Genomic DNA, 15,897 nt, shown 5'->3' with positions numbered 1-15,897 from the left:
AAGCAGTATGGAATATTTACACATTTATTCCATGCTTAATACTTTTCTTCACTTTTCATTTCAAATTCCCTGACTGAAAACAAATCATTCGCATCCCTGCTAGTTTCAAATGCTGTAAAATTTCTAAAAAAAATAAAAAACCTTAAACACATGGCGTAAAGGAGCTAGTCAGCTTTAAAAATATTTATGCAGTGCTCTTTAAAAAAATAGTATTAATACCTGTAATGTCTGAGAGCTCCACCCATTTTAGTCATTACAGTTCATTATTGTAAAATTACATCTTCCTTATTTTTACCATTCAGAAAGTTTTGACTTCCAAGCAATTTTTGTCCACCCTGTTATCTAAACAATGTTAAAATACATACCTCTGTGAACCAATGTTATTCCCTTTAACCACACCCAGTCAGCTAGTAGAAAAATTTACTTTACCACTTTTATAGGTTATGTCAATTGACTTTGTGCAAACTCATCAACTCTCAGAAATTGTGGGACAGTGTGGCCTGCAGTCTCCACAAAGAGAAGAAAGTACACGCAAGAGGGGGCCTTCTACAGTTCGAATAGAAACCTACTTAATCTAGCCAGTCAGTATAAAGCTGAAAATTTTCATTTTAAAGTATGCTCATATTTTAGGGAACACTTAAAATAGGGTGTTAAAGCTTATGATACTATGCAGACTAGCTGTCCAAAGTAAGATTACTTAAAACAAGAACAGCACAACCACGCCTTGCTTGAGTAGACAAAGACCCCTTCATAGCACTTTTGTAATGTCAAGAGATCAAAGGGCAAGTGAAAAAATCAAGCTCAGTGAAGTCTAATAGTGGAGATCATATGTAAAAATTTTATATAGTCTTTAAGAAAAAGCTACCACTGCTCAGCCTATCCAAATATCCAACACAAGGTTACTGGGAACTGGTTATTTCTATGACATCCCATGGAGCTCAAAGGAATGCAGGCATGTAAAAAGCTTACTTCAGTCACTGAGTTTAATATGAAAATAAATTTGGAGGTAAATCTAGTGGTAACATTTCTTCGTGAATTCCTACTTCTCAAAGTTTCTCTTTTTGCAATATATCTCAGTCTAAGAAGAATTATAGAAACACAAATCCAAACCTTCTATTCAAAGGAAAGGTCTGGTGTTAATGCTTCACTATGAGGTTGTTCACTTTATGCATCTGTCTCTAGCCCCTCTCCCCAACTACACAAGCCTGCAGCCAGGTAAGCAGCTCATTAACTCCAGACTCTCAAAGCAGGAGTATCTTGCCTTCTAACCTTGAAGCATATTCTGTTTTCCAGTGAAAGGATATTTATATTCCTAATACATAAGCTGGAGTGGTAAAGTAAATACCAGGATGTTACCTTATTCTCACTGAAGTCAATGAAAGATATTCTATGGATTTCACACAGGTGCAGGATCTTACTTAAGTGTCTAATCATGACATCAAGGATGTACAACAAAATTTATATAAATTACATTTATACATTTGTTTTCTTTCACAGATTAAGTCAATCTTCTATTAAGTGTTTCCCCTTCTACTTCAACTGTGGGTCAGATATACCTCATTCATTAATTACAGACTGGCTAAAAAAAAAGGGCTAACGGCTCTAAACCTGAGAGAAAAAACCAAAACTGCCTTACACATTTTTTTAATTTTCTTGCAGTAATAAGTCATATACAACACACCTGTACCCTTCTTTTGGCACAATGAGTATTTTAAAAGTCCTTCAAGTCTTAACTCAAAGAGTTTCTTTACTGAATATTGTCTACCAAAGTCCACAAAAATTAAAACGTTCTTTCAAAAGGAACAAAAAAATATACAATTGTACACAAAAAGTCTTGAATTTTATTGAAATTTCAAGTCTTGTATCAAACAAAAACTGTTCTCTTCAGACAAAAATATTCTCTTGGTGTCCTCCAGATACCCAGTAACTCCAAATTGGTCCTTTAGTGCCTCCATTTTTCTTTGTCATCTTCACAAGAAGTCCACGTGGTTGGCTTTTCCTTTAGCTCTCATTTTATCGTGTGAAGGAACGTACATGACGACCTCTTCCACTGCCTCCACTAACAAACTTCCCTCTTGAGCCACCACTGCTACTACTATTAGCACTTGTCCAAGACGGTCCAATTCCACCCCGGCCTCTGGAAGCACGATCGCGAGGACTCGGTCGGTAGCCTTAAAGCAAAGAAAAGTATACTCAGTTGAAAAAAAAAAAAAAAAAAAAAAGAAAAAACCCTAGGCGTAGTAGGTGCTGTGAAAACATAAGAAACAAAAACAAGACGAGACACAAACTGGGTCTGTTTTCTCCTTTTAATTTTCACTTTTCTTTTAGGCAAGCATTTTTGTTTTGACTGGCTCTATAATTACCATGTAGTTACGAAGACAACTGAATTGCAAAAATCTGAATGCAAAATTAAGATTCTGCGATCAAGTGTTCAATTCAGCAAGTTTTATGGATTACAGGACAGTTCGTATGAAAGCATGTATTTGACAGTCTCAGTGACAACGGTTCATATATGCTTAAAACATTTGCTGAATTTCAAGGTGTCTGTAGCATCCTTGCATGGTTTCATTTGTAAAGCAAAAATGAAATTCAAGGAATTTTCTATAGTTCGATGCCCATATGAATACCATGTACCTGCTGAACTTAATGGTCTCAATGGTGGCAGTGGACCCCTGTTAAAATTGCTTTGACCACCTCTACTGTCATTGTAGGTTCCCCTGGGCGTACTCTGTGCACTCCAGCTTGAGCCTCGAGCACCTTCACGACGACTGTAATTTCCTAGATATGGAGAAAAAAACCCACACGCTGTTGAGTAAATCTCACATTTTAATTTTAATCTTCGCAATGCTTAGGGTGAGTAAATGCAGTATTTACATAATTCAAATAAATAAAATCAACTCTGCATCAATATGCCCTTAGTATTCTAACTCATCACAGTCTACACGTTATTGTATTATGCACAGAATCAGGAGAAAAATATCTATTTTTCAGACATGAACTCTGGTTTTAAAAAATTTCACAACATTATCTGCTGTATTAAGATGGACTCCTATATTTTAAGTTTTTACGCTAAAGTAAATTCTAGTATTTATAACTTTACTAAGTGCAAGTATTTTCTGCTTCTACTGTGCAAGGGAATACTTGCCTTAATTAGAAGATGGAGAGGAAAGGAATGCAACCTTGTCTGCAAATGAAAGAAACTTAATACTCTAGCAGAATCTCCAAGTTCATTGAAAATTGCATCTCATTCTTGTCAGGCTCCTCCATCCTTTCTATTCAAGTCTCATTTAAGTGCAGAGATGTACTGTAATGTCTGATTTTAGGAACTACCGTATCACAAATGGCAGGGAAGGGTTTTTTTTCCCCTCATTACAGCTCTGAAGCACTCCAACAGTTGCTATATACAAGACCGTTAGATCGAAAAGAAAACGGCTAACTACTTATGTAAGATTACCAGAGGGCTAGAGAGAGAGGCAACACAGGAAGTTGCAGCTTTGGTTTAACTCCACAGCACTCTAGAGAACTTTCCTAGTGCCCAAGAGCTTATCTCCCTCCCAGGCACACTGCTCCAGGAACAGTTCACAGCACAGATGATTAATTGTTGTTAGTTAAGTGGGATCCTACCGAAGCATTTTTTAGCATCATTAATTCATTTACTCCAATTCTAATATAAGAGACAACATACCTTTTGAAGCAGGTGGTGTAAAGAACCTGTTCTGACTGTGAAAAGCTCCTCGTCCTCCACGATTCCCTGAGAACCCACCACGTGAAGATATCTTCTGCGATACTTTTGGTGGTCGTTTGGCTGGTGGTATCCCATCTGGAGCAACCACTTCCTTGCTCTCTGCAGCAACAAAATCGTCCACATGCATGGAAGGTGGCCTGCTTGTATTCTGTTTCCTCTGACGAAAGATATCGTGTGGTCGAATCCCTTGTCCAAATCCTCCCCTGCCTCTTCCTCGCGGTGGTGGCACAACATGAGCTCTCTTTGCAGGCTCTATGTACTCAGATTTTCCACTGTCATGACAAATCATGATAACTCAGTTAATGCAAAAGTTTATTCTTACTGAATGTCAGCCATTCTCCATATTGGAGATGCAATTTAAAAGACAGTCTACATTTTGAGAGTATACAAAACTTCATTTACCAATCCTCGCAGCAAGAACACATTAACTGTTTACTCATTAAATTCATCTTACCTTGAAGTTATGAAGGTCTCATGCTTGTGCTTGCCAAGTTTGAACCCTTTTGTGGTTTTTGTACGACCAGGAGATGATGGTTCTGACAAAAATGATCTCTCTAATTCAGCTTGCAAGTCAAAGTCACTGCAGCCCTTCTCTGACAGTTCAATTAAGTCAACTTTTACCTGCAGTGAGAGAGTTTAACTTTATCACAACAATCATTACTAGTACTTCTGAAGAAGAAAACATGCTGCAGCAGGATGAATAAGATTCAGCTAGGGTCCTAACCTACCCTAGGTCTTCCTTTGCAAGAGTACAAAGCCCCATCCTCCCCCTTTCAATGCATTAGTGTGGCTCAAAACAAAAAGCAGCAATAAAAAATAAGCAGAGCTTCAGCATTATTGTCTTGACAGTCCTGAACCTCAAAAGCAAAGGCTTAGGTTTCAAATACAAATGGCTGTCTTGTCATTAGACGACCTGCAGTGAGGCCTCCTTTCGCCTAAGCTACAGTCCTATGAATTTATCAATGCTGCTTTTAGAGAGGAATGAGCAGTTTTGGTTTTGCTGAAGAAATTACAGAAACTGAAGTAAAAATTTGTGTGTAATCATAAAAAAAAAAGAGTAAAGCTAGAAAAAAAATGAAGGGAATGAAGCCAACAGAAATTGATAGCTTTCCACATAGAAACTAAGGCACTACAGTGTAACAATTGCTTAGGTAAAAGACAATAAGGAATAAAATAGGAAAGTTATTTTGTATTTTTCAAAATGACAACTACATTTTAGATTATAAAAATCAAGTTGCAAGTACAGTGAAAAGTTTTTGTGCAAATAACTTCATTTACTACTGCATTTTTTCCACTTTTGTCACTTTAGAATGAAGATTTTAAAACACTGAATGTAATGACCAGGTTCTTTGGGTATTACTGCAATGACAGAAAGTAAGCAAGGAAAAGAGCAAAGATATCACGCTCCTTTTCCACATTTAGTACAACTTGCAGAAAATCCCCAGCAGCAATACAAATGCAGGCTAGGACTGATGCACCAACTGTTGTCCTAAAGATGATGACTCCTGCACTAGGACACTGGGGATGAGGCTAATTTTCTGGCTGTTTCCATGTGACCTTGAAGGCATTTGATAACAAACTTTAAAAAATGACAGCTCCTACAGCTAGGCCAATTTAAAAGGGTGAGCTAAGGAAATAAAATCACTTTGCCAAGGGAATCTCTGATGCTACCAGCTTACATTAACCCTCATTTTTAAATCCACTTCAGTTATGCTAATGAAGCCTTTTACCATATCCAGATCAGTGTCAATTTCTTCAGCCTGAAAGGGCGAGAACCACATAGACTTCAGCTGGTCATCCATCACGTCTGCCAACACGTACGTAGTCCTGCAACATAGCAATGTCAAATGCCTTCCTGACCGCGAACTACGACCAACTACAAGCACACACAGCATCAGAGAATTTGGAGTGCCCACTGCTGCCTTACCCTTGATGTTTAAATGAAATTAAATACACTGTTTTTCAAATACAATTTGCTACCCCCATATTTAACAATTTTACCTGTTGTTAAACAAATTCTGAAGAGAGTCTGGTGCAGAAAGAACCGGCTCTGCATCTTGGTCACTTAGCGGACAAGAATCACCTGCTGATTCCAACATTTGCCTGACACCAACGATGTTGTCCAGTAAGGATTCAAGGCCATCATCTTCTTTAGAACGATCCTAGGTCAACACATGACAAGTCAGAAATTTTCTCCCCTTCCCAGAGGGGGAAATATGTTTTTGGATTAATAAAAGAAGAAAATGAAACACTAGACAAGACAGTTCCTCTCTCCACAAATAGCAAAACTGAGGCACCTAAACACACAAACTGAAGAGAGCTCCTCAGTATACTGTAAAACAAACCAAGTCACCACATGTACATTCTAGGCTTTGCTACTAGCTGATGCAACAGTCTCTGTAACATAGTCCAGTATGTAGAACCACCTCAGTTTTTAGTTAAGACCTTTGCTATAGCTAATGCTTAGGATGTTGGGAATGGTCTTTCTCCTTCAGCAGAGCTATGGCTTTTGTTTACTGTAGATTTAGGAGGCAGAAGAAAGAAGAGGGGAGTATAGAACCAGAAAGCATTTGTGGCAAACAGCTTGTGGAACAGATCTTCTTTGGACTCTTAAATTAGCCATCTACTGCATAGCTATCACAAATTATGGAGGATTAGATTCCAGTATTAGGAATACAGAAAGAATGGATGGAGGAAGTTCTGCAGGTCATCCAGCCCAACCTCCAGGGAAAGCAGGACTATCACCAAAACCAGATCAGGTCAGCCATGGCTTTATCTAGCCAAGTCTAAAATAAGAAAAACTCCAATGAAAGAGATTTCACAACCGCCTAGTGAATTTTTTTTTCCTAATGCCCAACCTGAACCTCCAAAGCCACAATCTGTGGCCACTGCCCCATTCTATCATCTGGTACTACCAAGATGAGTTTGGTTACATCACCTTTGTAAATACCTTCCAAACAGTTGTAAGAAGCTATTAGATAGCTCCTTGCCCTCTTCACCTGAGTAATCAAGCCTAACTCCCTCAATCCTTCTCCATACACATGTGCTCTAGGCCCCAGACCATGCTGGTAGGACCCTCTCCAGTTTCCCTACATCTTTGTAGAACTAGGGGGAGGACAAAGCCAGTCAAAGTTGGATGTAGCATTCCAAAGGAGAGTTCACCAGCATCCTGAGGAGGGAGACAACAATATCCCTTGGTTTGCTGCCCACACTTCTTCCAGTATAGCTCAGAGCACAGCTTGCCTTCTTTGTAACGAGCATGCACTTCTGGCCCATGCTCAACCTGACATCCACCCTAACCCCTTTTCAGCTGAGTTCCTACTCAGTCCACGGCTACCCTGTCTGCATCAATGGATGGGTTTATCCTGCTCTAGGTGAAAGACTTTTCAGTTTTCCTAATGCACGACAGTGGGTTCTTGTCAACCCAATCCTCAAAAGTTTATCAAGGTCCCTCTGGATTGAGGCTCTGCTGTTTGTCACATTAGCCACTGCCCCAGCTTAGTGCCATCCACAAATTTGCTGAACATGTGTCATCATCCAGGTCTCTGCTGAAAATGTCCAACAATATGAGTGCCAGTATTGACTCCTGGAGGCTCCACTTGTTACTGGTCACCAGCTGGACATCAAACCATGGATCATATTCAGGTGATTCCTTCCAGCCCTGTGTGCCTATGACAGTGCTAGGCAACAGGGACCACTGCTTTTTACACTAACAATCAGGTCCTGGTGTCCAGTGGTCCCTACCATATACCCTGGTTGCCTCTCGGCACACAGTTAATTGTTTATGTTCTTGTGCTGTGTAAGCACTCTCAGCACAAGGTGATCCCAACTCTACCTGAAACTTCTTAGCATTAGCACAGTACAAAGAATGAAATCGGAATCTGACGCATCCTGCATCAAAACAGGTGATTTTAGACATCACTATTAAAACAATGGCAGCAGCTACTACCAATTCCATAAGATATGCCACAGAAATTTGTACCGTTCTTATCAAGAAGGGATAGTCTATATTATTTAAAAGCAGGTTAATGTACAAGACTGTAACATGAACCTGATTATTCAAATTCTTTTACCATAACATGTTTCTCCAGCTCAAGCAGTAGGTTTTCTGGAGTTTCTTCTTTGTTCTGCAACAGATGTTTTAACTCTGCTGTCGTTAGACCCAGTGTTCTGCCTGGATGAGATCCATCTACCTCCATAAGATTTCCATCTTCACCACAACATCCCTGAAAAAAATGACAAGTGGGAAATAAGTCTATTTAAATACTCATTATACTCCTGGATTGCAACCCCTTAGAATTCAAATGTACATTAGAGCAAATTTAGCAAAACAAGTAATTTTTACTGCTTTAAAAACATACTGGGCAAAGTATTTTTAATAAAGTACAATTCCATAGGCAAATTCAGCTGCTGTATCAAGATGCATGCAATCCTTTCCCATATAAGCTGGGGTCTGTATCAGAGAACTAATAAATATTTTAGATTCCTTTCTGCACTAAATATTTATGCTATCTTTCTTTAAATTAAAACCCCAGCAGCTCTCTAACAGGATAACGTGAATCTAAAACCTGGACACAAGAGCATGCTGTTCACTTAGAACAGTTGGTATACCTAACTTACAGTGCTGATAGTTTTAAATATATGCACTTAGGTAAAACTGACATTTCAAAAGTCTTCTTTAAGCATAGAAAATCTACAAAAGCCTTTTCTTCCCCCATAAATATTATGTACTTTACCATCAATTCTCTTACTTTAACACAGAAATTAAAATCTGCTGGGACCAAAACATTTTGCAATTTTTTTTTTTAGAGTTCCTACCAAGAACTTTGATTTTTGTAAGATATATTGAATTCAGTTTCAATATTTTTATAAATATGTTTTCTGCAAAGGGTAAGCATTTGGAATGCTTGCTCAGGCCCTTCTCTTTATTTGTACTGCCAGTGTGACTTCTTTTAACATCACATTTCCAGCTTGAAAACAAGTAACTGCACTTTTCTCCTTTAAGAATCACAGTGCCATTTCCTCCTACTGAAAAAAACTTGTTTTTATTAAATGTATACTCTGCCTAGCTTTCACAGATTTTATTAAAAAATAAAAATGGCACTAAAAATACTGCTGGAAAGGGCTTACACAACAATCTATATAGTCAACTACTTTCTGACAAAACAGTTCTTGAATACATCTCACATTGCAGATTTCAAGGAGATGCAGCTGAATTTATCTAAGTGTTTAATACATACTCACTTACCAGTGTATCAGAGTTTAGAATCTGTCGCATAAAATCCAAAAAAGAAGAGGCCAGTTCACCTGTGTCTTTGCTAAAGCTACTTATTACTCGCTTCAATACAGTGTACAGAGCACTGCTGTGTTTTCTGAGGGAGCTGTTTGCACAATAAAAAAGAGAAAATACTTTATTAATGCATGTATTGTGAACATGTTCCACTGTAACTTGCTGTAGGAAGAAAACAACATGGACAAAAAACAAGTATGGTAGTTTGATAATCATCAAGTTGGGATTTGATTATGAAGTTGGAGCTTCATTATTCTCTCTGTACTAACCCGCTGTTCTCACTGGTGGTGTCTGCAGATATTTCAGACTGCACATACAGTCATATATACTATAGCAATATCTCTAAAAACTGTAAGAAATGAAACTTCTAGTTCTGGTGGACATGGGATAGTAGTACAGAAATATTCACTTGCACAAATGCCTCATGTATATAGCAGTACTACACCTGCTTTAGAATTTCATTGCATCCCATGATGCTTAACTACAGGAACAAAACCAGAAAGGTAATCATCAACGTCAAAATAGCAAGGCCACGTACTGAAGCCGATAGCCAGATGTATGGGAGTTATAGAAATAACAGCAGCTTTAACCTACTTATCTTTCATTCATGGATAGTGCAGCTTCTTGCAGTCTGAGCAGCACAATTCCATACCATTACCTGGAAGAGTGGTTGGCAGAGCCTTTTATTGGTGAGACTCCAGCTATCACCTTTTTGTCTTCCGGAGCCTCACAACACTTTTGCCCCTCTACACATCACCTTAATAGGAAGAAATGGGCCCAAATACAGGACAGGGGATAACATGTCAAAAGGACACAGTACCGTCCAACGCACGTGTATATTCCATTGAAAACGAAATGGACTCAACAAAAGTAGTAACAAAATCCCCGTTCCAAAAACCCCAGTTCTCCGTGGTTAGGACATCCTGGAGAAGTGAAAGCTGCAGACTGAATCCCCTAAAAGAGAGGGAATGAGACACAGGTCTCTAACGTCCTGTGAAAGAGCTCTAATTTTTAAGTTACTCTCAAAGGGCAGGCCACAAGCACTGTATTCACTCGAATCCTCTTGCCTTGGAGTGGAGAAATGGAGGGCACAAATGTTCTTCATTTTTTTGTTTGCTTGGCTGGGGGGTTTTTTTGAGAAAGAAAGTGCTTCTGTGTGCATACTGCAGAAATAATTCACAGTTAAAAAAATTCAAGTGAAGGGAGACCTAAGTACAGAGTAAAACACCAAAGCCACAAGAAAATGGAAGTTCAGATGACTTATTCTCAGAATTTCCTACTAGCCTAAGGCAACACCTTACTCGGTGTACTGGATGTTGCTGATATTTCATTGTAAAATACTTCATTTTTTGCATGCAAGGTATAAAAGAGCTTAGGCACTTTTTCTTTACAGCAGCTAAACAATGAACTCTGCAGTGTTTAAAACCCTACCTAAAACAGAAGTGTGATCATTTGATTATCCTCCCCTGCCCAAAACACACACACAACCCCCTCCCACACACACACTTCTCAGTGGTCTTCCCAATGGTTTTTTTTTTCCTTCATTTTAAACTGTAAATCTTGCAGACTGTCATTAAATATTGCCTTTCTAGTACACCACTATTTCAATTATATTTTGGGCTCTTAGGCAGAGAGGCAATAATTTACAAAATTTCTAAGTCTTTCTAAACACACCACTGATTTCACATCACTGAAGTTTTTAAAAATCTTAAGTTCTCAGAGTTATCTTAAGATACCATACCTCTTTAAGTGATAGAAGCCATAGTCATGCTCTGTAAGGAACATCATTGTTCGGATACATGTCAACAGACAACTATAACTGCTCTCGGCATTAGTCAATGTTTCCATCAGGCAGTCAGAAATTAAGGGCATCATTTCTTTGCTTGGTAAGGAATTGGAAAGCTGTTCTAATTCAGAGACAGAACCTTCTGACGAACTTGGTATAATGAGTGCAATATCCTATGAGAAGTGATTATTACATACATAGTAAAAAAAAAAAATGCATTCGTTGTACCAGCAATAAATATAAACTATACATTAATTCAGAAAACACTAAATTCTCTCGCTACCACTCTATCATTTTAATCCTGTATTTGAGAGAGTTGATTACTGACCAGTAAAACACGAACCCAGTGTATCCTTTTCAATTTGATTCTTTTAAGAATTGCAAACAATTATTGATTTTTTAAAAAATAAAAGCTTCAAAGGCTAAAAGGTGAGAGCAGAGCCATAACTAAAAGCCAAACTGTCACTGAATAATGTCTCACACTTGCATATAGTTTCTTGCTTAGGTAGTCAAACTGTCCCTTTATTTCAAAATATTCATCAAAATTAAGACGTTGCAAATACCATCTGGAAAGTTTAAGATCTATTGTCCCCTCCATGTTTTACCAACATAAAACATAATACAATGAATTTGCATGAGCAAACAGTTCTTATTTATATGTATATGCCTGACTGATCTCTTTACTGGCCAACAATGCCCAAATGTCTTTTGCATAAATGGTAAGCATTATAGCATATAAATACATGCAGCTAGTAAAACACTAACATGTAAATCCATGCATGCAACCAATGAGAAACTACCTGGCCTAGTCCATGAATCAATTGTCAGGTAACACTTCTTATTTTGCTATAGTATTACTATACTTTGTTTTAATGGTGGAATTTTATGGTAACAGCATATCATTCTTATTTTTTGCTTATATCTTTACATTTGGAATAAATTCTTAAGAGGTTTCAGCTAGACAGCCAAGAGACAGACATTTATTCAAGCAGGTAAAAGGTGATCATTGCCAATGACCCATGTTCCAAAATCTTCCAACAAACACAGATGACATCCCTCTCAGCTGGAAGGACAGTCAATCTTTGTGCCATTCAGTTCTTAGTCTCTCATAAGCTATCAGAATAGTGTGTCTACTACAAAAGAGATATCATAAATAAAATGATTTACATTCAAGAGCAACAAGACCCACAGCAAGTCTGTCAAAGCAGCCAACCATACAAGCTTTTTCTTTTTGTGTTGTAATAATGTTGATGAGGCTTTTCTTTTGGAAAAAATAAGCACCTAAGAAATAACCTCACTAGATTTGCCTCCTATAATTAAAATTTGCACAGACGTTATACATTGAATATATAAATACCTGATCACAGAGGGACTGCAAAAGGGAAGCTACACATTCAGCGCTCTGCTGATGAACAACGTTGTCCCCAGCCGATCGCATTAAAGCCAAGAGCTCCTGGAAAACTTCTGCATATTTTTCATCACCTTTACTAGTGCCATTGATCAGATGCAAAATAGCCGATTTACAAGCTTTGTGTGAAGCCAGGGCATCCAATAAAGCAAGTAATCGGGTTGTCTGTCCAGTGTATTGTTTCTCTTTATCTTCTGTGTTGCTGAAAGGAAGTCAATGCACTTTGAATATGTAGGAAAAGCTGTTTTAAAGTGATTTTTAAAGCTGTAACAACCACCATGACCAGAGTCATATAATTCTGCATTTTAAACAAAACATCTACGTACTTAAACTTCTAGTTTTAGTATTCTTGGAAAACTGCTCAAATTCCACTAGATGACTTTTGGTTGTATTATAAATTAACTAACCTATTATTCATTTTGCATACCATACTGCATCTAATTATATGTGGCTAAATATGCTTTGAAACAAATGGAATTCTTTGTTTCAATAACCTCTGAAATGGTGGTGGTGAACTTCTTCCAGCTTACAGACACCCATACATTTTCCAGCTGAGGTGCACAACCCAATATAGTAGTTATACCCTACTGACAGTAGGCCTACTTTTCTCATTTATTTCAAACAGATCCTTTAGAAGCAGTCCACAGAAACAGAAAAGGTTGTATAGGGACTTGAAAAACACCTTCCTAAAACACTTATTACAAACATAAGGTGAAACATTGTATATTAAAAAAAAAAAAAAAAAGTAAGACATGGTTGGTTGACAACATTAAGCATTATGTACTGGACTGAGAACTCATTTGAGTTCCCAAAGGATAAATGGTACTTCTCAAGTTAAACATTTTTCTCCTGATAAACCTACTGCACAGAACAAGGGTGAATTTAAAGGAGTCCATTAAAAAAAGTCTTTGCAACAGAAAATGTAAATACCTTTGCAGATCTTCTACAATCAGATCCAGCACAGTCCTCATGATAAGAAGCGCAGTAGGTGAAGCCAAGTCACACAACTGAACACAAATACGTCTCAACATATGCTGAATAGGCTGACAAGATGAACCAGAGAAAGATCGAACTATCTCTTGTAGCAGCTTGGCTTGAACATGAAGGTGCATGCTCCACAGCTTCCTGGTGTTGAGTGCCACTGAAATATCATGTGGTTCAATTACCTGCAGGAACAGAAGAATAGAAGGGTTTTGTTTTCAACTTCTATCATAAAACCTGAATTCTACCATAAGGCATAAATAAACACAAAATACTGTGTTCATCAAAAACATGCAATGCCATTTTCATTAATATCACTAAATGACAGGGCAGAATTTGATCTCAAAATAACAAATTAAACAAATAATTCCAAAAAATTAGGTATCCCTTTGGGAACACCTGTAGTCACACATCTTTTATGCCGACTTATTTGTTAAAGATAACAAATTCAAGATTCATGCCAAAAGAAGGGAGAGTCTTAATACATCAGGAGCTCAGCATTCAGTGTTAAATTCAAAGGCTTCAGAATCAAACATTTAAGTAATATAATGAAATTCTAGAGAACTTGACAAGGGCCAAAAGAACAACATATAACCATTAATATAAAAAGATGTTCCGAGTAAGAACAATTTTGTTTCTGATGAAGAAATGCATCTCCAACCAACCTGTCTGAACAGAATTGCTTTATAGAAACTTCAATTCATCCTTTCATATATCTCTGTTTTTTCCACAAGTAAGAATGGTTTAAAGGGTTATGCACAATTAAAAGTCTTCAAAAACTAAATAAATCTGAATTATACCTGAGTTGTCTGCATGGGTAGCGGAAGAGGCAACAATTCTGAAAGCAGTATAAGTCCAGAGAAAAAGCCTTCAGGAATTCTCAAAATTGAAGAGAGAACTTCTTTCAGCATTAAAGACCAAGTATTATTTGCCAAAGTTTCTTCTGAAATGGTAAGTTTTTCATTAACACCCTGTGTAAAAGTCAGTAAGATATCAACAATGTCGTTCTGAATTTTTTGTTCATCGCTATCTAAGCGGCCTGAGAGGGGAATAGAACACAGGAGCATGTGTAAGGAGACAAGAGCTGACGGAACACGCATGTCTTTGAATTCAAAAGATCCACCCCTCAGCAGTTCTGTGAGCATTGTTTTAAGGAGAGTAAGTGTACAGCGGGCCATAGAAATAGTAGTAACTCTGTGAAGCGTGGTGCCCATGTTGACATGGAGTCGCCAAGGCTGAATAAGTATGCTGTTCAGCTTCTGTAGAACCCGAATGAAGGTGTCCATTCCTTCGGAGGAAAAGAGCTGAATAACTGCAAGATTCCATTTAAGATCTTTCTGTTGACCTGCACAGAAAAGAAATAACATTTCTGTATGTCAAATTTCTCTTGGGCAATCGCAGTTATGCTTCAGACATGGTTAAGAAAGCTGAGATTTCTGTGTTAAGTGGTACAAATACATCTCTCATACCTTCTACCAGAGGTGGCGGACATGCAACGTGGCAAAGAACACGAAGTGCAGTAGGAAGACCAACTCCATCTGGGGTCATCAAGCTATCAATATTCTTAAAATAAAACAAAAAATGAACTGTATTACAAGAGAGAACTTTATGACAAATATATTACTATCTTAGTTTTTTGAACTGGAATAAATACATAGCTTGGCCAACAGCTAAACATTCATCAAGACACCCAGTTACACAGATGAGCAAATCTAACATAACGCTCATTTCCTACTTTTTGAAAAAACAGGTCCACTCTGCACTAATTCTCATCACATTCTGATAATCCACAGCTATACATTGCACTTCTATAGACTAGGGAACCAATGTATCAAAGACTCCACCAGAACAAAGGGCCTGAAAATTAGTTATGGTCAAAGGACTATTAGTGTTTAAAATATATATTTACATCCGGTTTTCATCCACTAATACCTGCCTCTGTGGAAGAGAATGGAGGTCTGCAAGACTCTCTTCCAGAAGGCAGCTAGCTGAAACAGAGGTTGATTTTTTTTTATTTTGTTAGATGGCTATCTCTAATATGACTACTTTCTTTTATTCTTTACTCCCAACAAAAGTATGTTTCAGATGGATTTTCAAGCAAAAAAGGGAAAGTAACAGCTAATGCTAAAACTGTGTTTCAGTGGAGTCCCCTGAAAGGGAGGAATTATCCTCTGGGAGATAGCTTCAGGAGAAACCAGTAGGAAGCCCTTTTCAGCTTGTCTACTGAAAAATTACGTACTCTCTATTTGGCTTTCAGAAGCAACTGAAGCCGCTCGATGAAAAACTGCTGTCTGCTCATTACAGCTGAAAACAGAGCTTGTCTTGTTAATTCCCAAGAACTGGCAGCTGACCATTCAAGTGCCTATGCTGTCCCCCCTTCAGACTGATAATACGCTTCGCCATGCCCTAAGTTCCCAATGCACAGGTCCGGGGTACAGGTCTCTATAGTCCAGAGGCACATCCACCTTTATACTGACTGGCTGCATTTAGAGAAGTAGCAAACTATCAGTTTCACCTCACTTTATGTATACCCATGACAATACGCAAACTAGTAAGGAAAAAAGGAAAGGCTTATAATAGCAAGTCTTTGAGCAAAGATTCAGAAGAAAGGAGTAGTTACACAGTTTGGGAACAAGGCCATGCATAAAACAACATGATCTACCTTATTCTTAACAGGATTTCTCTTT

At 37.9% G+C, this 15,897-nt stretch overlaps 1 protein-coding gene across 1 annotated transcript in view; it reads right to left on the bottom strand.

The window, feature by feature from the left end:
• Positions 1–1,628: 1,628 nt before the first annotated feature.
• VIRMA (vir like m6A methyltransferase associated) overlaps positions 1,629–15,897 on the bottom strand; it is a 28,231-nt gene continuing 13,962 nt past the window's right edge. The window contains exons 12-24 of the mRNA XM_064507733.1: positions 14,680–14,773; positions 14,011–14,555; positions 13,160–13,395; positions 12,179–12,431; positions 10,777–10,994; positions 8,994–9,126; positions 7,819–7,971; positions 5,747–5,907; positions 5,476–5,572; positions 4,200–4,366; positions 3,686–4,017; positions 2,635–2,778; positions 1,629–2,171 (exon numbers count right to left, since the gene is read on the bottom strand). Of these exons, the coding sequence (XP_064363803.1) occupies positions 2,014–2,171; positions 2,635–2,778; positions 3,686–4,017; positions 4,200–4,366; positions 5,476–5,572; positions 5,747–5,907; positions 7,819–7,971; positions 8,994–9,126; positions 10,777–10,994; positions 12,179–12,431; positions 13,160–13,395; positions 14,011–14,555; positions 14,680–14,773 (2,691 nt within the window). The 3' untranslated portion in view covers positions 1,629–2,013. The remainder of the gene's footprint in view (positions 2,172–2,634; positions 2,779–3,685; positions 4,018–4,199; positions 4,367–5,475; positions 5,573–5,746; positions 5,908–7,818; positions 7,972–8,993; positions 9,127–10,776; positions 10,995–12,178; positions 12,432–13,159; positions 13,396–14,010; positions 14,556–14,679; positions 14,774–15,897) is intronic.

Source organism: Dromaius novaehollandiae, chromosome 2 (genome assembly GCF_036370855.1).
Source record: "Dromaius novaehollandiae isolate bDroNov1 chromosome 2, bDroNov1.hap1, whole genome shotgun sequence".
Taxonomy (NCBI): domain Eukaryota; kingdom Metazoa; phylum Chordata; class Aves; order Casuariiformes; family Dromaiidae; genus Dromaius; species Dromaius novaehollandiae.
The sequence above is the reverse complement of the archived record's forward strand: the minus strand, read 5'-3'. Positions and strand labels throughout refer to the sequence as shown.